At 39.8% G+C, this 23,211-nt stretch overlaps 3 protein-coding genes across 4 annotated transcripts in view; all 3 read left to right on the top strand.

Moving 5' to 3' along the window:
- Window positions 1-13,424, top strand: part of plch1 (phospholipase C, eta 1) — a 58,581-nt gene extending 45,157 nt beyond the window's left edge. Inside the window, exons 14-24 of one of the 2 annotated variants that reach the window (XM_035680376.1) lie at window positions 759-853; window positions 2,819-2,916; window positions 3,036-3,215; window positions 3,903-4,010; window positions 4,981-5,105; window positions 5,296-5,380; window positions 6,960-7,106; window positions 7,535-7,614; window positions 7,767-7,826; window positions 8,350-8,737; window positions 9,598-13,424. In XM_035680376.1, the coding sequence (XP_035536269.1) occupies window positions 759-853; window positions 2,819-2,916; window positions 3,036-3,215; window positions 3,903-4,010; window positions 4,981-5,105; window positions 5,296-5,380; window positions 6,960-7,106; window positions 7,535-7,614; window positions 7,767-7,826; window positions 8,350-8,737; window positions 9,598-12,323 (4,092 nt within the window). In that variant the 3' untranslated portion in view covers window positions 12,324-13,424. The remainder of the gene's footprint in view (window positions 1-758; window positions 854-2,818; window positions 2,917-3,035; window positions 3,216-3,902; window positions 4,011-4,980; window positions 5,106-5,295; window positions 5,381-6,959; window positions 7,107-7,534; window positions 7,615-7,766; window positions 7,827-8,349; window positions 8,738-9,597) is intronic. The other variant, XM_035680377.1, reaches the window with a different exon arrangement.
- A 978-nt stretch (window positions 13,425-14,402) lies between these two features.
- LOC118342071 (extracellular calcium-sensing receptor-like) lies at window positions 14,403-18,466 on the top strand. The gene is given in 14 exon segments (XM_035680501.1): window positions 14,403-14,656; window positions 14,959-15,134; window positions 15,310-15,401; window positions 15,518-15,697; window positions 15,821-16,009; window positions 16,122-16,338; window positions 16,432-16,679; window positions 16,770-16,979; window positions 17,080-17,203; window positions 17,322-17,515; window positions 17,645-17,926; window positions 18,039-18,113; window positions 18,115-18,137; window positions 18,139-18,466. Coding segments are annotated over 14 exon segments (2,592 nt in total).
- Window positions 18,467-19,833: 1,367 nt separating this feature from the next.
- Window positions 19,834-23,211, top strand: part of LOC118342070 (extracellular calcium-sensing receptor-like) — a 5,614-nt gene continuing 2,236 nt past the window's right edge. The window contains exons 1-11 of the mRNA XM_035680500.1: window positions 19,834-20,075; window positions 20,434-20,576; window positions 20,793-20,887; window positions 21,037-21,216; window positions 21,340-21,528; window positions 21,626-21,842; window positions 21,963-22,177; window positions 22,265-22,474; window positions 22,584-22,707; window positions 22,823-23,016; window positions 23,143-23,206. Coding sequence (XP_035536393.1) covers window positions 19,834-20,075; window positions 20,434-20,576; window positions 20,793-20,887; window positions 21,037-21,216; window positions 21,340-21,528; window positions 21,626-21,842; window positions 21,963-22,177; window positions 22,265-22,474; window positions 22,584-22,707; window positions 22,823-23,016; window positions 23,143-23,206 — 1,873 coding nt within the window. The remainder of the gene's footprint in view (window positions 20,076-20,433; window positions 20,577-20,792; window positions 20,888-21,036; window positions 21,217-21,339; window positions 21,529-21,625; window positions 21,843-21,962; window positions 22,178-22,264; window positions 22,475-22,583; window positions 22,708-22,822; window positions 23,017-23,142; window positions 23,207-23,211) is intronic.

The following is a 23,211-nucleotide window of genomic DNA, read 5'->3' as shown; positions in this document are numbered from 1 at the left end:
TAAAGTAGCCTTTGTGTTTGTTTGTCAGACAGCTGCTGGTGGTGTAGGCCATTTATTTTACAGTATAATATAAGTTTCAGTGTGGTGTGTCTGCGGTTCTTACATTTTGTCTACATTCCCTCAATTCTCAATCTGGTTATTTCCCACTATCATCTTCTTCCTCTGGTTCTTTTTCCACCTTCCTCTATTCCCTCCTCTGTTTACCCACTCACATCTCCTCTTCATTCTTTTATGCCTCCCTCATTGCATATTATGCATCCTCCCACGTGTGTGTGTATATATGCGCGCATGCATGGGTGCATGTAATCTGTTGGCAAGCAGCCTAAACCCTGTAATTACTGCGACCCTCATCCTCTTCTCAACTTCACTTAAGCCCTAATAGAGATGCTGCTCCTCTCAGAAAAAACGCACACTTCACCAAAAACACGCTCGCTATAATTACATACGCTACACCTAAAACACCCACTAACATGCACAAACACACAATCAAACTGCTACTACAACAACAACACTCTATGAATCACACAAAAACACATACAGTTTGCTCAAGACACATTATTAAAAATCCTTTCCCACTAAAGAACTCTTATATTGTGAGTCTGTGTGTAGGTGGTATCATGTACAATGTCTATTTTAACACATTTGTCAGCTGAAGACAAGGATATAGGCACTACTTTTCTGCTTTTCAACCAGTAAGTAAACCTTCATTGCAGTGTAACGTGTGTGTTTATATATTTCTTTGTGTGTCCATTTTCCAGAGGCACTCCAAATCCAGGCTGTCATGCCAAAGCGTGGACAAGGAGGACGATGGTCAGGAGAGGTCCAGGGGGGAGGCCGGAGGACAATTCAACAGGTGACCTTTGACCCTTTTCACCACAACACTGACAATCCTTGACAAGTGAGATGTTTGATAGCTGCTGAGTGCTCGGAGCATTGAACAATCCAGGGCAGCAGTAGAGCCATGCAAAACCACTAAAGCTTCTTCAGCAATAATTTATGTTTGTATGAGGGGAAAGAATGATGTATTTCAAGCCCTGAGCTACCAGTGACAGCAAAGGATGGGAAGCCAGAATTTGATTCCCCTCTCCTTTTATGTATCATTTATGATGTTACATTTACGATCTCACAGTAAATGCAGGAGGCGGTGTTTATTCTTTAAGCCTCGCTGCTCAATTATGACTTCCTGCTGAGATCAGGTTTTTCACTATTCTGGAGTTTTCACATTATATTTGTAATGTAGCAAGTCCCTTTACTGAACCTTACTTTCACGTGTGCAAAAGACCAAAGACAGAACACACAGGATGAATGAAATTGAGGCCAAGACTAGAGGCATCACATATAGTGTTGTCGCATAGCTCCAATGGCTCATAGCAGTGTTTATTGTATACTGTAAAATTCAGCAGTGTCTGCTTTTTTTATTAGATTTTATAAAACAGTTTTATTATTTTGCTTTGCCATAAAGCCATGAGACCAGTGGTTAAAGAAGTAGGATCATTTATTTAGTAAAGTTAGCAACACCACAGTATAAAAATACTCATGCATTGGACTGAAAGTATAGTGATACTAGCAACTCAATGGAAAATATCAAAAAGTACACATTCAGCAGACTGCCACTGTAAGTATTATATTTTTATATTAGATATTAGATTATTATATTTGCATTAAAGCAACACCATATAAAGTTTAAAAGAAGAAATAACTCAATATTTCCCTTAAAAATTAAAAGTTTCATTCATAAAGTACTAGACGAACCTTTGCTCATTTCAATACACTCATGACTTTAAATACGTGTAGGTAAATCTATAGCAGTGTACCCCATTTTATAAACATATCATATGTTTTGTATATAAAATCTTAATCTAAAAAGTAGCTAATAAGCTTAGTTAATAGATGTGATATACTGGCTATATATATATACAGAGTTATATTTTGATAACTTCCAAAGTATTCCAATGCTGCAGTTCTCCATCTTTGGATTTCATGAGAAAAATGTTGCATTGGACTTACATACAGTAAATGTCACATGGACTTTCTAATCAGTGTTGAGATACAAGTTCCATTGCCACAAATGAGATATTCACTAAATTTGGAACCGCCCATGAAAGAGATCCAAATCAGAATTCATTGTTTAAGAATCAGTGTGCTTCTTCCCATGCACACTATTATTAAAAATCTGATCTGATTCCCTAATGAAAGGAAACAATCTTATTGCGTCTGTTTCTGTCTGAAGCATGAATATATCCCAATTCTTTACCACAACACATTCTTTTGTCCACCTCTGTGTCATTTTTCCTCTTTCTTTGTGAGTGAGCACTGGGCAAGAAGTATGGAAATTCAGCTTTGTCTCTTCACTCAGTCACTTTATGTGTATAAGGCCTTTGTCTCTCTTTGTTCTCCCAGTCTCTGTTGCTGCCTGCATTTTCATATACGCATGTCCTTGGGAACTGTCACAGCACAGATTCCTGCAAGCATGTGTCTGAGTGGCTATGTGACTGACTGTCTTTTCGCAAGACTGAGTGTGTGTAATTGTATGTGTGCGAAAGTAGTGTGTGTGAGTCTTGCTGCACTGCATGCGCTCTGGTCCCTATTAAGCTTTTTGCCTTTGATGCTCTTTCCTGTGGTTTGCAAGCTGCCTCACTGATGCACAATCCTCTCTTGCCTGCTATGGTTTTGCCACCATAAATGCTTAAACGAATATATGAATGTGTGCATGTCGTGCTTCACGTTCGTCTTGCATTACCTGTCTCATATATCTTTGCACAATCTCATTCACTCTCCTCTCTTGCAATTGTTTTCTGTCATCCGGCAATTGTTTTAGGGGCGGAAGGAAGAGGAAGACGATGAAACTGAGTAGAGATCTGTCAAACCTGGTGGTGTTCACCAACTCTGTTGCCTCACAGGAGTGTTTGAATGAAGGTGAAACACCAACGCTCTGACACCTTCACAAACACAAACACACACACATATATAGACACGTTGCGATGTTTACCTTGGAGACATTTTCCCATGTCTGACCGACCCATGTTTCTCTTCAGGTACTCCAGGTGACGTTCTGTCATTCAGCGAGACCAGAGCCCAATCTCTGGTAAATCACAGAGCCGAACAGTTCCTGGCTTTTAACCAGAGGCAGCTGTCACGGATTTATCCCTCAGCCTATCGCATCGACTCGTCCAATTTCAACCCCCAGTTTTACTGGAACGTGGGCTGTCAGTTGGGTAAGACAACCGTCTGTCGCTCTAAGCTTTTGACCTGTTTGTAGGTTGTCTGTTCTTGAAAACAACAGGCATCTTCCCTTCAGCCACATACCTGTCATTACACATTAATTGACCCTGCATACCACGTGCATGCATACACACTAACTGATTTCATCTGCGGCCTGTACACCACACACTTAATTTGCATATGACATCGTGTGTGAACACTAACTCAGTTGTACAGGATATGTGTGTGTGTCGTATGTATTAGCAGGTTGTGTGTAACTTAGTGCCAGCAAGTTTATTTGTGGGGCCACAATTGGATCAGGAATTTGTGAGGATTAGTCAGAAATACATAAATAAATAAAAAGACAATACGATAATGAAAAACAGTTGGAACTGAATATTTTTATCTGGGCAGAAATGAACAGCATCAGGAAATCCAAGATTCAAGGATTCCCTGCCTGTGCCTGCCAATTATTATTATTACTTTTTGTGTGTGTGTTAAATTCAGAGAGCAGTATTGCCTTCTAAGAAATTACCATTCCAGGTATACAAAAATAGAATCAGTTAAAAAGACAAATGACAAATGTAAAAAACAATGGCTACTAGAGTGACATGATCTTCATATGATTTTTTCATCCTCATGGATTTTACACCAATATCTGGAGCATTAATTTATCGTAAGTGGATTTCTTTCTCTTTCAGTTGCTCTTAATTACCAGACAGAGGGCAGGATGATGCAGCTCAACAGAGCCAAGTTCATGGTGAATGGAGGTATTGGCTATGTCCTCAAGCCCCTTCCCATGTGTAAAGGTACTGCAACAAACAGACTGCATGCACACAAACAAGCACAAATACATGCATGCAAATCAGTGTTTGTTCACATAAACAAAAACTGATGTGGAAATCACTCTTTATTTGTTGTGATTAGATGTATGAAATAAAAAGTCATAGGCTTAGAGACAACACAGGTATGTGAAGTAATGGGACCATATTGGATGATCTGTTCACAGAAATACATAGATGGGTATGAGAACTTCAAAAGTAAAAGTTCAATTAAGATAGTGGATAATGTTACATTTGAAATGAAAAAGTACTGAAATAAAAAGTACTGGATGAATACAGAATGTAACATGTGATATTGTTATGTAGTTAAAGATAGGTGTATATAGATTATATATAAAAAACTTCCATTTAAATTTCGCAGTATTACATGTACAGTATATATTGTATCTGCTTGCTCCATTGAACCTATATGATATTTTCAGGTAAATATTCAAATATAAGAAGACACAAGACTTTTATTAGTACACAATTACCAGAAAGATAACTAACTGCATCATACATTTTCTTGTAATTCAATGTGACATTTTTGTTCTGTTTTGGAAATGTTGGGATCTCAACTAGATTTTTTAAATTGTTTTTTATGTTGTGTATGAGGTTATAAAGATGATGTCATCCCCTTTATTCTACAGTACTGTTATACAACTGAGGATTTAGCTACATAACAAAGCAGAGGCATAGATGTTGTTCATAGTCTTCTGCACATGTAGTTTGCACTGCTGCTCTTTATGATGTAATGCTTATTGAGAGCGTACTGGGAATGTAGCTGTAGCCAACATGTGTCAACATTATCTAATCAGTTACAGAAATGGGTGTATATCGGTTATTTTCACCCTTGCATATTTATTTTGCATATAAATATATGGACACTGCAACAAACAGAAGGATGAGTGATGACATAAATCAAAGTTTTTGCTCTGCTGTCTTTCATTCCCTCCAGGCTCCTTCAACCCATTCAGTGATGACCCGCTTCCAGCTTACCCCAAGAAGCAACTCATTCTCAAGATCATTAGTGGACAGCAGTTGCCCAAACCACCAGACTCCATGCTGGGGGACCGCGGAGAGGTACAAACACACCAAAAAAAGACACCAGATTCTCCATCTGTCTTTTTCTCTCTCTCTGTCACACACACACATACACGCATGCAGTATTATACTCGACTACTCAGAGATTTTTCGCTTGCTTTCAGCAGAAATACATTCAGCGTTATGCATGAAAATATAATTAATTTTATCCCCTTTTCTCCTTCATCAGATTATTGATCCCTTCGTCGAAGTGGAGATCATCGGTCTGCCAGTTGATTGCTGCAAGGAACAGACACGCGTTGTTGATGACAACGGTTAGACACACACAGATAAGAGAATTTAAATATCACTATACTGTACACTCACTGAACCCCTGAAACATTTTAAACATGTAATCTTGCACAACAGAAAATAGCTTGAAGCGTCTCTAATCGATATTATTAAATTAACAAGTATCAAATTACATTGTGAAAACTATGTGACAATGTCACTCGTAGTAATGAACCTACAGAAAATTGTCACCTAAAGCGCCAGCTCCCCTCAACTTTACAGAGCTTTGTAGTAGAGTTTAAGCTCATTGTTTAGCTGTCCATCACAGAACTCTGCTGTTTTGATTCACTCTCACCATCCTTATATCGTCATTTCTGGCTGCAGCAGTTTTCAGTGAAAAAGCTCTAAAAACTGTTGCTGCCACTTGGCCAGGTAGTCATTGTAATTGAGAATTGTTTTTTAATTGACTTAGATGGAGGTTAAAAAAAACCCAATTCATTTAAAAATCCATGGCACATGACCTGCTCAGCACAAGATAGACAGGCACTGTTAGCAACTGGCTGGTGAACACAGTGGAGCATTTAACAGTCTAAGAGTCAGATATTTCCCTCAGCAGTTGGTAGAGACCTAAAAAAGTCCACAATATTGGAGTTACATTTGTCGGATGACCACAAAAACGACCCAAAATGAATGATGATGTTGTAGTTGTTGTATCAAGTCGATGATATGTTACTGTTTATAAATTGTTTTTTTCAAAAAAAGAAGAACATATATATATATATATATATATTTTAAAAAATCATTATCATTTATGGATGAATTACGAATTACTTTGAATTCTATCTGATTGTAGCGACCCCCTTTTTACTTCCAATAGATGACTAATTAGTTCCTGTTAGTAGGGTAATCAGAATTTCAAGTCACATCTTGGGCTGTAGACAAATAGGACTATAGTAGAGATCAGATTTCTTCAATTTTTGCATCTTTACACTCAGTACCTATTACTGTATGTACTGCATTACGTTAATAAATTTAGCTGTCTATGAATAGAACTGAACCAATTAGTAAACACTTTTCCTACTATGGACAAGTATGTGTATTAGTCTATACATACTATAGAACATTATGTATGTATGGAACACAAAGAAAAACAAATATAAACTGATGTCATCTCAATGATAATAATTATTGACATAATTCCTAAAAATAACAGAGCAGAGATGAAACGATGCCATAGCCACAGATGCTGCACTTTGCGCTGTGGTGCACTGCCAGGATCAAAAGTCAGATTAATTAATTAGAAGCACAAAGGAAGCAAAACAAAGGGGTGTGCTGGTATCACCCCTAACATGTCTCCACAGATGAGGGTGCCCAGCAGGGGGAGGGGAAAAGCCCTCTGTGGGATAGGTTATGGAGCCCTGGGAGATCAACAGCATTGTAAGATTAGTGTGCAGGGCATTAATCCATAAAATACATAATTTGACACATCACTACAATCAACAAGACAATATACAGGTAGACTATATATACAAGACAATCATGTCTTGTATATATAGGCTTTACTGAGATACTGATGCACCAGATCCTAATTATAATGAGCATATATGTGTGTATTTTCCTCAGGTTTTAATCCAGTATGGGAGGAGACTCTGTCTTTTACACTTCACATGGCTGAAGTGGTTCTGGTGCGTTTCCTTGTCTGGGACCATGACCCAATTGGACGGGATTTTATCGGTCAACGGACTGTTGCCTTCAGCAGCCTAATGCCTGGTCTGTGCATAATTCTTCAGTATTTTAATCTGAGAAAAATAACTTTTCTTGTTGTTTTGTTGTTGACATGAATTTATCAGGGTACACAGTTTGTCATTGCAAGTTAAAATCATGATAGTTCTGCCATTTAACACAGCTAGACAGACAAATTTACTCACACTTAAACACATAATTTCCCTTATGGCTTTGGCAGTGCTGTGGCTGTGGGGCACATTATCCTGTGTCTAGTGAACCATGATTTGTTTGATTTGTAAAGTAAAGGACCTGTGGCTTGGCAGGTTATTTTTGTTGTCCACATCCATCAGAGTTGTCCCTGAACCCTTGATGCCCTCTCCTCAGGGAACTACTACACAACTACCAGTCTGGTGACAGCTGTTATGTTTCTTTGACTCACTTTCTCACTCACATGCTTTCTTCTCTAACAACAGGTTATAGACACGTTTACTTGGAGGGGCTGACAGAGGCTTCCATCTTTGTGCATGTGTCAGTGCATGATGTCTATGGGAAGGTAAGTGCTATACAGTCCTGGTGTTTGTTGTTACATTCCCCCTTTGAGCCTCTTTTGTCAAATGAGATTATATTTTGGAGGTTAAAAATAATTGTTTCTCTCAACACTTCAAACCATTTAAGCTATGCTCCTTCAATCCTTTGTCTTTCTAGTGGAGCCCTCTAGTCCTGAACCCCAGCTTTACCATAATGCACTTTCTAGGATCTAACAAGGTATCCTGATGCCCTAGGCTCTGCGTGGTGCTGCATGACACAGTAATGCATGATGCAAAAGTGCAGTTTGTGTTAAGCCGTATCTTTAATGACTTGTTTGTGTGTGACATTAAACAACTGAGTCATGCTGTTTGCTCATAAGGTCATTTTTATTCAATTGTTGATGTCTCATTTTCAACAAAGATGGAATTATACAATGTAAGAGTGCATGCATAACCCACAACAGCTTCCTGCATATTGTTTGTTGTGATAAATTAAGGAGTAAGGGTGCCATCTATAGGCAACGCATAAAAAAAGCATGCAATTGTTACATTTGCTGCAAACTAAGTTCAGTACATACATACATGGCATATGGTTTAAATGTTATCATGAAAATGATACACTTAAACTTGTGTGAAAATGTTGTGTTCAGTCTATGTCACTGCACCTTGGCTGATAATTTGTGAAGCACATTTCCTCTTCTCTTTGTTGATATCTTTTTTCCCTTTGTATTTTCTTCTGGTCTTGTTCCTCCTACTCTCAGGGTCATCAGCTGCGAGGCATCCGGGGTTTGTTTAACCGCTCTTCCAAGTCTTGTGTTGATACAAGCTCCGGTGGCCTTCGGAAACGTTCCATCAGTGATCACCTCCTGCGACGCACAGCCAGTGCCCCGGCAAAGGGACGGAAGAAGACCAAGATGGCGCTATCAGAGTCAGTGGCTTCGATATCAGACCCAAAGAATGGCACAGGTGCAGGAGCAGGAGGCGAGGGCATGTCAGGAAAGGAAGGAGGGGTGGAGAAGCGTCTCCAGCCCCGTGCCCCCCTCACCCACAGACCTATCTCCATGCCCTTAGACAGGCTTCTGCAAGGGCAGCTATCCCTCTGCTCCCAAGACAAGGAACAACATGACAAGGGTGCAGACACTGGCATTGGTGGGTATTTTTCATTTCATCACGGTAAAAGCATTAAATATATTTTGGAATTATGCTATATACACACAAATTACATCGATTTTCATTTAATTATATAATACACAAACCAAGTCATAGCAATCTGTGGCATTTATATCAGAGTCACGATTTGTTTGTTTTTTCAAGTAATCTTTTAAAAACTGTAAGACAAAAGTGCTACTTTTTGTTATAATATACATGTAGATTGCACGTCTTAATGCAGCAATTTGCATCGACTTGCTTTGTACATTGATTAATGTAAAATGTTACTTTTTCTAATTTCTCTTCTTTGCTTTACTTAACCTGCTACAACAATCTAAAATTCATGTACAGTAACCATGTAAACTGACAGAAAACAGACTACTCTCCATGATGCCTTAACATGCTTTTTCTGTCCCATCTTCATTTGTTGTGCTTCTTATAGTAGAGAACTGACTAGGATATTCCTGCAGGTAATCTAAAATACCTATTGTCTGAAGGTTGCATCGTTCAAAAACATACCAGTATTGCGTCCACCCAGTGTATTTTGTTCCAAAGTGGTCTGAGAAATATATTGCTGTGTCATTTGATCCCATTTGACCAAACCAATCCCATTTGACCATCTCCTTCCTAATCTGATGTACGCAAACATGGATTCTTCCTTTTTTAACCTTCACAGCCTCATTTTCCAGCTACCCCTTCACAGTTGTACTTGGTGATCCATTTGTCTGTGTATTGCTATTGCCTGGTATTGGCTGGACTGTTAATTGTTGTCATTTAATTGTTGGTTGGCTTGATGTTGTACCTCAAATGCAATTGATAAGCCTGTCTTAATCTTTTTGTTCAATTATCTGTGTCCACAGGAGCTTGCCCCTTCAACAGGCTCAGGTCTTCCTCTTTGGACCCTTTCATCGAATCATCATTCTCTATTGAACCAAACATCTCTTCCCCTTCTAAGACATACGTTAACAGAAACAACAAATTTGACCAATCAAAGGAGGCTTCTTATCTGGTTATTGGTGGAGGAGAAGAAAGAAAGGAAGAAGATTATGCCAATTACCAGTCAGAAGACAATGGAGTCAACAAGTCAAAAAACAGCTCCACAGTAATAGAGAAAAACTGTTTCGTCTCACCTTCCTCGAACAGCCAGATGAGATCAAATAAACCAGAAACATCATCAAATAGTACAACATTCACAGTTGCACCTTCCATCTCCTCGTCATCCTCCTCTGCCCCCTCCTCTATAGCCCCTCTTTCCCCTGTCAGGATGGACTGTGATCTGAAGAGTCCCACCTCTTTGCATGACAGCACCATCTCCAGACTCATTGATGCTGTGTCCTACAATGAGCAAGACACATGTGGCTCTATTTCTGCTTTGATTGGTCAATTTGAAAGCACTGTTGACCAAAACGATCTCACAACTTTATCTCATAATCATACCCCCTTCCGCCACTCAAACTTCAGGCCTACCACTCCTCTGCAAGAGTTAAGCTCTCCTCTCAAGACCAACACTGCATCTGCTAACAAGAAACACCTATTAAGTCCCCAAAAAGTAGCTCAAAAAACAAATCATGTAAAACATGAAATCATCTCACAGACAGCTGCTTCAGCCCTCCTCTCCAGCCCGGAAACTGCTGAGCTTGAGGAGGTCTACACCATTTTGGATGAGGAGGTGCTATTGCCTGTGTCAGTGTACAACCTGAAGAAACAGACTGTCCATATTCAGGCAGACACTATGGGGAGCACACCATCAAACGGCTTTGGGTCTTCTCCAGCAAAGACAGTTCAGGGTTTAGGGAAAGGGCACAATGCGGGCTGGGATGATATAAGAAAGAGGGGCGAGAGTGAAAAAATTGAGGAGGCTGAGGAGAGTGTATACGAGGAAGTGCACGATCCCCCAGCACCACTACAAGAGATAGAATGGGGTACTTCTAAAAGGTACATGGGTTCCTCTGTAAACAATGACTGTTTTCAGTTTCTCCAGGACTCAGCTGGTAATGCTTTTGCAGAAGTGGAGATAAATGTGGATGAAGATCCACTGGAGATATCCCTGACCTCGCTGAGACATGACAGTCAATGGGAGGGGCTCATAAGTCCAACCAAACGGCATGCTATTTATCAAAACCATGAGTCCACACCGAACTACTACCAACAAAAACAGCCTTCATCATACCGTGATCCTCAACAACAGTACCCGTCCCATGCATCTCATGTAGCATTTTCACAGTGTCCCTCCCCAATGAATCAACCTTCCTATCAGCTGCCCAGTCACCACCAACATCTGAACAACTCCCAGCCTTCTCCGTTTCACATAACCGCCAACTCTAGACCTTCCAACCCGAGTCCACTGCGTCAGAACAGCTACCCCGTTCCTCTGAGCAATTCTGAGGCCTTTAGCAACAACAGAGACTTCAGTAGTTCCTGCACACAACAGAGGAGCTATAGTGGCAGCCAGATCCTAAATAGGTCTCATCAAGATAGGTTAGGGTATAAACAAATAGAGAGGGAGCAAGTAAGGTCCTTTCACAATGGTTTCTCCTCATCTGAAAGCCTCCCTGGCCAATCTTCTGCGTCTATAAACATCTGCAAAGACAGAAATCTATATTCCCCTTCTTCAGACTGTGATGCAGTATACAGCCACCTGGACTATGACTGCATCATCTCCCCATCAGAGTCTTTGGTCCCTCAAAACACCCAGCCATACTGCCAAAGGGAAACACAATCATACTCTCCAAAACAGTCATGGAACCAAAAGGTTTCCCTTAATAATACAAGGCACCAGCCAGAGCCTGAATCCAGAGTTTCACTGCACTCAAATTTAGGCCCTTTATCAATAAAATCCCAGCCAGATACCATAGACTCGACAGCTCCGAGCCCATGCAAGTCCAAGTCCCTGGGAGACTTGACTTCTGAAGACATATCATGCAACTTCCAGAGCAAATACCACATTATTAGTCGCAGTTTCATCACTCCCCATATGAGGAAGCAAAAGAGGATGGGCACCATGGGGGGAGTAACTTTCCAATCACAGTCTTGTGATCCACTCACAGAACAGCTTCGTAGGCTGGTCAGTCTGGAGGGGGATGACAGTGACAGAGATAGGCCCCAACCTCCTCAGTTGCGCCAGGAAGAAAAATCCCCAATATCACAGCCACAGGCAACAAGTATAGCTCCAGTTGTGCCCAGGGATGTAGATGATTCCCCTCCACTCCTGACACGCCGCCTATCCTCTCGCAGTCAAAGCCGAGTGCGTCACATCAACAGCCGTGCCCGCGAAAGACAGCAAGAGGCTCTGAAGCCTCGGGCAGGTGTGGTGATCAACAGTACCGCCAGCCTTGGGGGGGTAGTATTGAGGAATAAACCAGCCTCACAGAATCCACCAGCTAACAGACACTCAACTGGTTCTTACATAGCAGGTTACCTTGGCCAGCTGGAGGACAGGGGACTTCCTGAAGGAGCTTGTACATCATTACATTATGGAAATGGGGATCATTATGGAGATCGATATTATACTGATGACTCTCTTCCACCTGCTGACTCCAACCACTCTGCGTCAGAGCCTGAGGTCTACTTTCTGCTTAGACTGTAAAATGAGATGAACAATCAAGCAGTGATTCTTGATGATGAAGGAGATAAATACTTGCTATTGTTTGTTCCCATGTTCACAGACCAGTACGTTTCTCTTATAACAGTTAAATAAATCTTATTCTGGACTAAAGATACAGTATAGTCTGTACAATGTAAGTGAAACACCACATATAATCCATGGTTGGATCTGACAGCATGAATTTCCTGTATGAAATGTCCACTATGTGAATGGTCTTTTTAGTCTGGCAGTGTATTGTCTATATTCTGCTTGATGTGTAAATGTTTGTGGGAACTTTGATTCCCTCAAAATGGCTTCCTCGACTGATTGTACAGATATTTGTTATCTTTGTCCCTGTGATGTACCGTCCAAACTTTGTACATTGACTATGAAGCAAAAAAAAAAGAATTGGGTTGTAAGCAGAGAGGGAATGTCTTTCTTTGTATCATTTGAATGTGTAGTATAATCAAACAGCTACTTTTAATGGATGGTAATCATCTTTTCAAAGATCAAATGTAAGTCTTCCTTCTCTTTTCAGTAGTATTTCTTTATTTGTATTGTGTGTAAATATTCCTGTCATTGTTTTTAATCTGAGATGGGTTTTAGTTCCAATTCTAACTGTTTGTGCATGTTACCTGTGAACATGTCAAGCATGACTATGCACCAATTTATACAATAGATGTTGCATCGCCCAACAACAATTGCACAGAGAAATAGTTGCATTGGATACAACAGAGGACATAGGCTTGTTTGTGTTAGGTGCAGTACAAGACTTCCATGCTTTGACTTGTTGCTGTCTATGATTTGTAGAATTTGAAAATGTGATTACAAATTTTAAAGATTTGGAGTTTAAAGGTTTTTATTTTTATAATTACTTTGATACAGCCTGCAAAAATAATCACTTGTTGGTTATGGTGATTTTATTTTGTATAACTTAATGGAATGAAAAAACAGAGTGACAACTACACAGGGCCAGGCTGAGGAAAGAAGGGTGGCAAAGCAGTTTTTTTTTTATTGTTTCAGTGTTACACCATCCTTTTTTCTTTGTATTGTTGCTCATCAGAGGACTGTGAGCATTTTCCTACCAATGCAATAAAATATTGAAATATCTGATTTCAAGAAATTCCATGTTTATTTCCTGTTATATTCAAGATGATATATAGTAGCAGAAAATTAATCAAGATTGCAGCTCAAGCTTAAAATATATTTATTGTAAGTCATAAACAGCCTCATCTTTCCCCATATGCCACCTTGAACATAATGGGATGTAATTGCTCATGAAATTACTGTTTAATAGACCTGACAAATGGCACACCTGTTGCTCCGGGCATACAATTCCCCATACTGGTTTCAACCTAGACTCACCTACACTTTGATAAGTTTTATGGATCAATCACAGTTAAATATTTCTTGCATATCTAAGAGAAAAGGACACAAACAGTTTAGTTTCAACTTTTCAGCTGATTAAGAGTTAAACAGCCAAAACATTTCACTTGCTTATCTTTCAAAACATGAAATTTACCTAATTTACCTCAATTCGAATGACATCATGCAGTATTGTATCTATAGGAAACATAACATACACACACATCACTGCTAACTAGCTAGAATTTGATTGTTTTTCCACCATCACTCTAGAGAGGAATATTTTTTGTTGTGTTCTGCTTGTGTCATCAGTTTTCTTCCTTGCCAAACACTTTACACCTATTATAAAGACTCACATCAACACTTCACATATGCAGAGTGGGAAGGGGGGTATGTTTTAGTCAAGATACCATTTTCAGAGTTGAAAATTGTCTTGTGATAGGGGATTTTTAACCAAGGGGAAACATGTTTCTGTCCGTTCTTTTTGCAAGTGACATGAAGCTATGATGACATTTTGAATTTAATGGGATTTGTCTTTGATAACAGGAACTGTTTAACATTGTCTACAAGGTATTTGTTTTTTTCTGAACTCAGTGCACTCTTTGGTCAGGTTGGATGTGAATTGTGTTTTAATGCATTAATTGCATTTTTTGTGCATATTCTGATATTCAGATTACAATTGTTTATATGTGTTGAATGTCCAGAACAGCTGCATCCATGTCTTGGTTCCTCTGGCTCCTTACTCGGCGGTTCTCCACAGTCCTCTCCCTGCTGCTTCTCAGTGTAGTGGGCCGACAGTTGGGGCTGGAGGTGGTTCAGGCGATACTGTGCTCCCGGTGGGGTGCACCGAGCGAAAAGAAGCTCTCCCAGGATGGAGATGTGATTATTGGAGGACTGTTTAATCTGTATTATATACCTTCAGCTGTAGAGCAGGGCTTCACCGAGCCGCCACATTATAAACATTGCACTGGGTAAAACTTAATCAGAACATGTGTTGCTGTTGAATGTCTTGTAGTTTTTATGTTGTTCATATGATGACTTATTGTCATGTTCATATGTTTTTGTTAACATACAGGCAAGATTAATTCTAATCTGAGCTGGAAGGAAGGAATATGAAGCTATGATTATTGTGTATTTTGCCATACATATTTTTGGATATTTTTAGTTTTTATATTAACGGTTATGAATGAATGAATGTCCATGATTAAGTTTCTTTTACTAATTGATTTTGTAGTTTATTTTACTCACTATTCCTTTTTTCCCATGGTCTCAGTTTAGATTTAGAGCCGTTGAAATATATATATGCTATGGTGTTTGCGGTGAGGAAATCAATCGTAACAGCACCTGCTACCAGGAGTGAAGTGGGCTACCATATAGTTGATAGCTGTTCCCGATACCCCTGGGCTCTGCAAGGTGCAATGTCAATGGTCGGAGGAGACACACACAGCTGCAATGTAACAGCCTCTATACCTCATTCTGCAGCTTATGAACAACCTGGAGAGACAGCAGGTATGACTTGATATAATTTAGTATGCAGTTAACATGTGCTATGTACAACAACTATTGTGATTGTATTATAAAAAAGATTGTTGTTATGTAAGTATATGTCTAATGCTTTCAGCAGGTGGTCGACCTGTTCCATTGCTCATTGCTGCTGATTCATCTACAACAGGCATAATACTGTCTAGGACCCTGGGGCCTCTCTCTGTGCCAATTGTGAGTTTCATTACCCCAGAAAATAAACCTCTGATTCACCTTTTGTGTACAGTCAACAGCAAAAGGCTGATATGATTTTAAAACATTTCAATCAAAACTGTATGTCTTTCCTTCAGATCAGTTATTTGGCTAGTTGCCCCTGTCTTAGTGACAGGACAAGGTTTCCTAATTTCTTCAGAACAATCCCCAGTGATATTTACCAAGCACGGGCCATGGCACAACTGGCCATACGCTTTCACTGGAATTGGATGGGAGCAGTGGTAGTAAACAATGATTATGGTCAATTGGCATTACAGGTGTATATTTTTTTTAATTTATAAAATGCCTGAAAAAGTCTCATTTGTATGTCCTTTGTGTATATTACAAATAAGATACAGGTATGTATGAAAATGTTTCTTGTTTTTACTTCCATATTTCAGGTATTTCAGGAAGAGACTAAGGGGAAAGGGGTGTGTTTGGAATTCATAGAAACTGTCCACAGAGAAACTATTGTGAGTGATGCCAGGCGAGCAGCACTCACAATTAAAGCTTCGACTGCAAGAGTGATTCTGATTTTCTGCTGGTATACAGATGTAAAGAAAGTATTTCTGGAACTGACCAAGATAAATGTGAGCAACTGGAATAAAAATATGTCTACACTAAGGGGTTCATCATTTAACAAAGACATGCAAGATAAAAAATGTTCTTATCATGATTTATTTCAGTATCCTCTCACTGTAGGTGACTGACAGACAGTTTCTGGCCAGTGAGGCTTGGAGTACCAGTGATGACCTTCTCCAAGACATTGCCATCTCTGAAGTGGCAAATGGTGTTCTTGGTGTGGCCATTCGTAGTTCAACAATACCTGGATTTGAAAATTATCTCAGGCGTTTGCACCCAATTAATCGTCCCGATGATGCATTCTTACATGACCTCTGGAAAAATGAGTTTGGATGCAGTCCTGAAGCTAAACAATCAAATGCAACACCTCTCTCTTTATATTTTTCTTCACCACAAAAAAATGACTATCTCTCAAATACTTCTACTCCAGCCAGCCGGGTAGAGAAACTTTATCTCCAGAAAGCTACTCTACCACCCTGCAGTGGAACAGAGTCCCTGGAGGGAGTGCAGCATCCTTTCACTGACACCTCTCAGCTAAGGGTGGCATATAATGTCTATCTTGCTGTTTATGCTGCAGCCCATGCACTTCACAGCCTTCTGTCCTGCCCCGATAGAGACAGCCCTTCTGGAAACAACAGTTCCACATGCACCTCTCCAAAACACATCAAATCCAGAGAGGTAAATGAGAATATCACTGTGTCATCCTATCCAAAGAATTAGTTCTTCAACTGAATATATGTATTTTTCATACACAGTTTCTTCTTTCAGCTGTTGCAGCACTTGAACAAAGTAAACGTCACCACACCACAAGGGGAAATGTTTTATTTCCAAGGGGCCGACATTCCAGCAAAGTACGACCTTGTCAACTGGCAAAAGACCCCTGAGGGGTCACTCAAACTTGTTTTGATTGGTCATGTAGATGGGTTCAACCTGCATTTTAATGAGTCAGCTATTCAGTGGAGCACAGGATCCAATCAGGTAGACAGATCAAGAAGTTGTCTCAAGGCTACTGAAAAAAATGCAGTTTAAATGAATGTCTTATTACAAAATTGAGAATATTAACTGGCTTTTTGCTTAGGTGCCTGTTTCAGTGTGCAGTGAGAGTTGCCCCCCAGGTACACGCAAAGCAAACAGGAAAGGAGAACCTCTCTGCTGCTTTGACTGTATACCATGTGCTGATGGGGAGATTAGCAATAAAACTGGTGAGAAAATCACTACATAACATGACAGAAATGTTTGTAATGTAAAATTTGTAATCTTAATTTTCCTCTTTGTGTTTTATTTTCCTTTCCTCTCTTCCTCATTTTTCTCCTCTTCCAGGTTCCCTTCACTGCGAGCGTTGTCCTTCTGAGTTCTGGTCTAATGTTGAACAAACAGCCTGCGTACCACGTCAGCTGGACTTCCTTTCCTTCAATGAAACTTTGGGCATTACTCTGACTACAGCAGCTGTGTCTGGTGCCGCAGTGACAACAGCTGTGTTTGTGGTGTTTCTTTACTACCGGAAAACACCTATGGTAAGAACCCAAAGTGACATAACAGGGAGTTTGTTGCAGGCATTTTAAATTCTTTCACATTTCTCTCTCGAAAAGTATTGCATTGTTGAAATTGCCACATCTTTGTCTGTTAATCCGATTCACCTGTAGGTGAGAGCCAACAATTCAGAGCTGAGCTTCCTACTTCTTCTGTCGCTGAAGTTCTGCTTCCTGTGCTCACTGGTCTTCATTGGTCGTCCATCGGTCTGGTCTTGTCGATTCCAGCAGGCAGCTTTTGGGATCAGCTTTGTACTTTGTGTTTCCTGCCTTCTGGTGAAAACCCTCGTGGTTCTTGCTGTTTTCCGCTCAGCTCGACCTGGTGCAGAAACCTTGTTGAAGTGGTTTGGTCCAGGCCAACAGAGAGGAAGTGTCTGCCTCTTTACCTGTATACAGGTGTTGTTATTGTTTTATTGATTTAATTATGAGAACATTTTATTATATATATGATAAAACACACTGTGTATGAAAACATATCACTGAAAATCTGTTTAGGCTTTTCATTCAGGTTATCATCTGTGGCCAATATGGTTGGTCCCCTCAAAGTCCCCCAGCTCCTCAACCTGATCCTGGGTTACAGAGGGTCAAAGGTCACACTGGAATGTGCCTGGCCTCGTGGTGGGCTTCTCTCTGGTTCTGGGCTACATTGGCCTGCTGGCCTGCTCCTGCCTCCTTTTGGCTTTTCTTGCTCGGAAACTCCCTGACAACTTCAATGAGGCCAAACTGATCACCTTCAGCATGCTGATATTCTGTGCTGTCTGGGTGGCCTTTGTCCCTGCTTACGTTAGCTCTCCTGGGAAGTATGTTGTCGCTGTGGAAATTTTTGCAATTCTGGCCTCCAGCTATGGGTTACTGCTCTGCATTTTTGCCCCCAAATGTTTCATCATTCTCTTGAGGCCTGATAAAAACACTAAGAAACACCTGATGGCCAGATAGATTTTCTGGCTTGAACGTGAGCACATGACTCTTCATCATATTTGTCTGGTGGCCCCCCAGCTTGCCCTGGCCCTGTATAATGCATATGCTCATGTGCATGTGTTATGTAAAATCCTCTAAATAATGTTAATTCTTGTGCTTAGCTTTATGAAGTAAACAAATGTCTTGCAGCCACACATAGTTATAGCTTTCATTGCTAACTGAATATACAACAATATTTTCGCTGTTCTTAGACATCATTAAATGCTAATGTAACATTATTTATCGACCATTAAAGAAAATTACAAATTTAGATTAAATGCTGCTAACTAAAATGTTATTAATGTATTTTGTATTCATGTATTTGGTTGTTCTTTTTTTCTGTGTTTTGATTAAAAATGGTTCATCAACTGAATAAAACTCCCAGTTTCTCAGAAAACATAACATTTTAAAGGAAATAACATTACAATTTATAGATTAGTTATTCACAGAAAAGGGGTTGCTGTTGGTGGCTATAGCTCCCTATCATGGCCCAGGTGAAATACAACTGAAATATAATTTCACTTTTTTATATGATATTTGATAAAAATAAGGATAGCAGTTTCCTTTCAAGTGTTTGTGGATGCATTATTCTGTTGCAGTATGACAAAAATTATAACTTTGAAGAGCAGTTATATATATATATATTTCTAAGATTCCTGATGTGACACCTCAGCTAAAAGTTCAGACGAGCTGATGAACATAACTGTCCATGGCAAATTAGTGGTGCAACATAAAATAGCTGATTTCATAATTGTCCAGAAGAAACTAATAATAAGATATCTTGAAAATAATCCTGAGAGTGAGGTTGCATGTTATCTGTACATCCTCAAGTGCATTTATTCTGAAGTTATGCTGCCTGAAGGCTTTTTACCTTCTGCTGACTCATACACACTAATCACTTTATTTGATTGTTTTTCCACCATCACTCTAGAGAGGACTATTTTTTGGTTGTGTGCTGCTTGTGTCATCAGTTTTACTGAAAACGCTTTACACCTATTATAAATACTCATAACAACACTTGGCTCATGCAGAGTAGGGGCACAATATGCTTTAGTCAAGGGTTGAAAATTGTCTTGTGATAGGAGATTTTTAATTGAGTGCAACATGTTTCTGCTAATAACATCTTTTCTTTTTGCAGGTAACTGACACCAAGCTATGATGTTTCATTTGGACATGTTGAATTTAATGGGATTTGTCTTTGGTAACATGGACTGTTGAACACGAGGTACCTCTTTTGTCGGGTTTGATGTGAATTGTGTTTTACACAGACTGAATTAATTGCTCCTATGTTTTGTGCAGACATTTAGATAACAATTATTTTTATGTGTTACATGTCCAGAACATCCATGTCTTGGTTCCTCTGGCTCCTCACTCAGTGGCCCTCCTCAGCCCTCTCACTCCTGCTTCTCAGTGTAGTGGGGCTAGAAGTGGTTCAGGCGATACTGTGCTCCAGGTGGGGTGTACCAAGGAACAAGAGCCTCTCCCAGGATGGAGACGTGATTATCGGCGGACTGTTTAATCTGTATTACATACCATCAGCTGTAGAGCAGGGCTTCATAGAGCTGCCACATTACGAACCTTGCACAGGGTAAAACTTAATTACAGCATGCATTTTTGTTGTTGAATTTCTGGTGATTGTTATGTTGTTCATATGAAGACAGCACATTTTCTGTATTTTTCAATATATTTTGTCATGTGCATGTTATGCAGTGTTTATAGAACTCATAATGTTTTATAATAGGTTAATTTTTAAGAAAAAAAGCAAAGTTATACATGAGATAAAAACATTTTGATTATAGTGTAGTTATTAAAAGATTTATATTGGCATGTATACATATTTTGGGGTACTTGCTTTTTCTATATTTATGTCCATGATAACTATTGTTATCTTTCAGCTGATATTGTAGTGTATTTCATTCACAGTTCCTGTCTTAATGTGGTCTCAGTTTAGATTTAGAGCCGTTGAAATATACATATGCTATGGTGTTTGCGGTGGAGGAAATCAATCGTAACAGCACCCTGCTACCAGGAGTGAAGCTGGGCTACCATATACTTGATAGCTGTTCCCGATACCCCTGGGCTCTGCAAGGTGCAATGTCAATGGTCGGAGGAGACACACACAGCTGTAACATAGCAGCCTCTATACCTCATTCTGCAGCCTTTGAACAACCTGGAGAGACAGCAGGTATGACTTGATATAATTTAGTATGCAGTTAATATTTGCTATGTCAATGAAAATAACAACTGATATGATTGTGTTATAAAAAAGATTGATGTTATGTAATTATATGTCTAATGCTTTCAGCAGGCGGTCAACCTGTTCCGTTGCTCATTGCTGCTGCTTCATCTACAACAGGCATAATGCTCTCCAGGATCCTGGGGCCTCTCTCTGTGCCATTTGTGAGTTTCATTACCCCAGATTCACCTTTTTTTGTGCAGTCTATATGAAGAGGCTGATATGATTGTTAAAACATTTTGATTAAAAATAAAATGGTGTTATTGCTGTAAAATTAATGTCAAAAAATACTTATTCTGTGATTGTCCTTCAGATCAGTTATTTGGCTAGTTGCCCCTGTCTTAGTGACAGGACAAAGTTTCCTAACTTCTTCAGAACAATCCCCAGTGATATTTACCAAGCCCGGGCCATGGCACAACTGGCCATACGTTTCCACTGGACTTGGATGGGAGCAGTGGTAGAAAACAATGATTATGGTCAATTGGCAATACAGGTATATGTTTTTGTTATTATACTGTAAATTGAATGGGACAGTCTCTCATGTATCTCCTTCAACTGTAGTACAAATAAGACATATATAAACATACCGATATTTGTTTTTCCATCCATATTTCAGGTATTTCAGGAAGAAATTCAGGGAAAAGGGGTGTGTCTGGAATTTGTAGAGACTCTCCAAAGGGAAAATATTGTGAGTGATGCCAGACGAGCAGCACTAACAATTCAAGCTTCGACTACGAGGGTGATTCTGATCTTTTGCTGGTACACTGATGTAAAGAAAGTATTTTTGGAACTGACCAAGATAAATGTGAGCAACTGAAATGGAAATTTGTGTAAACTAAAGGGTTCATCTTTTAACAAAAACATATATTTTGTGAGAACAAATGCTGTTTTTCTTGTCATAGGTGACTGACAGACAGTTTCTGGCCAGTGAGGCTTGGAGCACCAGTGATGATCTTCTCCAAGATCTTACCATCTCTGAAGTGGCAAATGGTGTTCTTGGTGTGGCCATTCGAAGTTCAACAATACCTGGATTTGAAAATTATCTCAGGCGTTTGCACCCAATTAATCGTCCTGATGATGAATTCTTACGGGACCTCTGGAAAAAAGAGTTTGGATGCAGTCCTGAAGATAAACAATCAAATGCAACACCTCTCTCTTCATATTTCTCTTCACCACGAAAGAATCTGCCCAATACTTCTACTCCAGCCAGGCGGGTAGAGACGCTTTATCTCCAGAAAGCTACTCTACCACCCTGCAGTGGAACAGAGTCCCTGGAGGGAGTGCAGCATCCTTTCACTGACACCTCTCAGCTAAGGGTGGCATATAATGTCTATCTTGCTGTTTATGCTGCAGGCCATGCACTTCACAGCCTTCTGTCCTGCCCCGACACAGACAGCCCTCCTGGAAACAACAGTTCCACATGCTTCTCTCCAAAACACATCCAACCCATAGAGGTAAACATCTTATCCACACAAATATTAGTCCTTAAACTGAATTTACATTTTACACATACACACTTTTTCAACATTTAATGTTTTCAGCTGTTGCATCACTTGAACAAAGTGAACGTCACCACACCACAAGGGGAAATGTTTTATTTCCAAGGAGCCGACATTCCAGCAAAGTACGACCTTGTCAACTGGCAAAAGACCCCTGAGGGGCCACTCAAACTTGTTTTGATAGGTCGTGTAGAAGGGTTCAACCTCCATCTTAATGAGTCAGCTATTCAGTGGAGCACAGGATCCAATCAGGTAGATCAACAAGTTGTTTCAAGGCTCCTGAAAACAATGCAGTTTAAATGAATGTCTTTGTCAATTCACAAGATTACGTAATGGAGAATATTAACTGACTTTTGTTAAGGTGCCTGTTTCAGTGTGCAGTGAGAGCTGCCCCCCAGGTACCCGAAAAGCAAACAGGAAAAGAGAACCTCTCTGCTGCTTTGACTGTATCCCATGTGCTGATGGGGAGATTAGCAATAAAACTGGTGAGAAAACCACTACAAAACATGACAGATATGTTTGTAATGTAAAATTTGTAATCTTAATTTTCCTCTTTGTGTTTTATTTTCCTTCTCTCTCTCTCATTTTCTCCTCTCTCAGGTTCCCTTCACTGTGAGCGTTGTCCTTCTGATTTCTGGTCCAATGTTGAAAAAACAGCTTGTGTACCACGTCAGCTGGACTTCCTTTCCTTCAATGAAACTTTGGGCATTACTCTGACTACAGCAGCTGTGTCTGGTGCCGCAGTGACAACAGCTGTGTTTGTGGTGTTTCTTTACTACCGGAAAACACCTATGGTAAGAACCCAAAGTGACATAACAGGGAGTTTGTTGCATTTGAAATTTTTTCACATTTCTCTTAGAAAAAAATACTGAATTGTTGAAATTGCCACATCTTTCCCTATTAATCTGATTCATCTCTAGGTGAGAGCCAACAATTCAGAGCTGAGCTTTCTGCTTCTCCTGTCACTGAAGCTCTGCTTCCTGTGCTCA

The sequence above is a fragment of the Morone saxatilis genome, unplaced genomic scaffold, assembly GCF_004916995.1.
Source record: "Morone saxatilis isolate NCDOM2014 unplaced genomic scaffold, NCSU_SB_2.0 Contig8, whole genome shotgun sequence".
Classification (NCBI taxonomy): Eukaryota; Metazoa; Chordata; class Actinopteri; family Moronidae; genus Morone; species Morone saxatilis.
The sequence above is the reverse complement of the archived record's forward strand: the minus strand, read 5'-3'. Positions and strand labels throughout refer to the sequence as shown.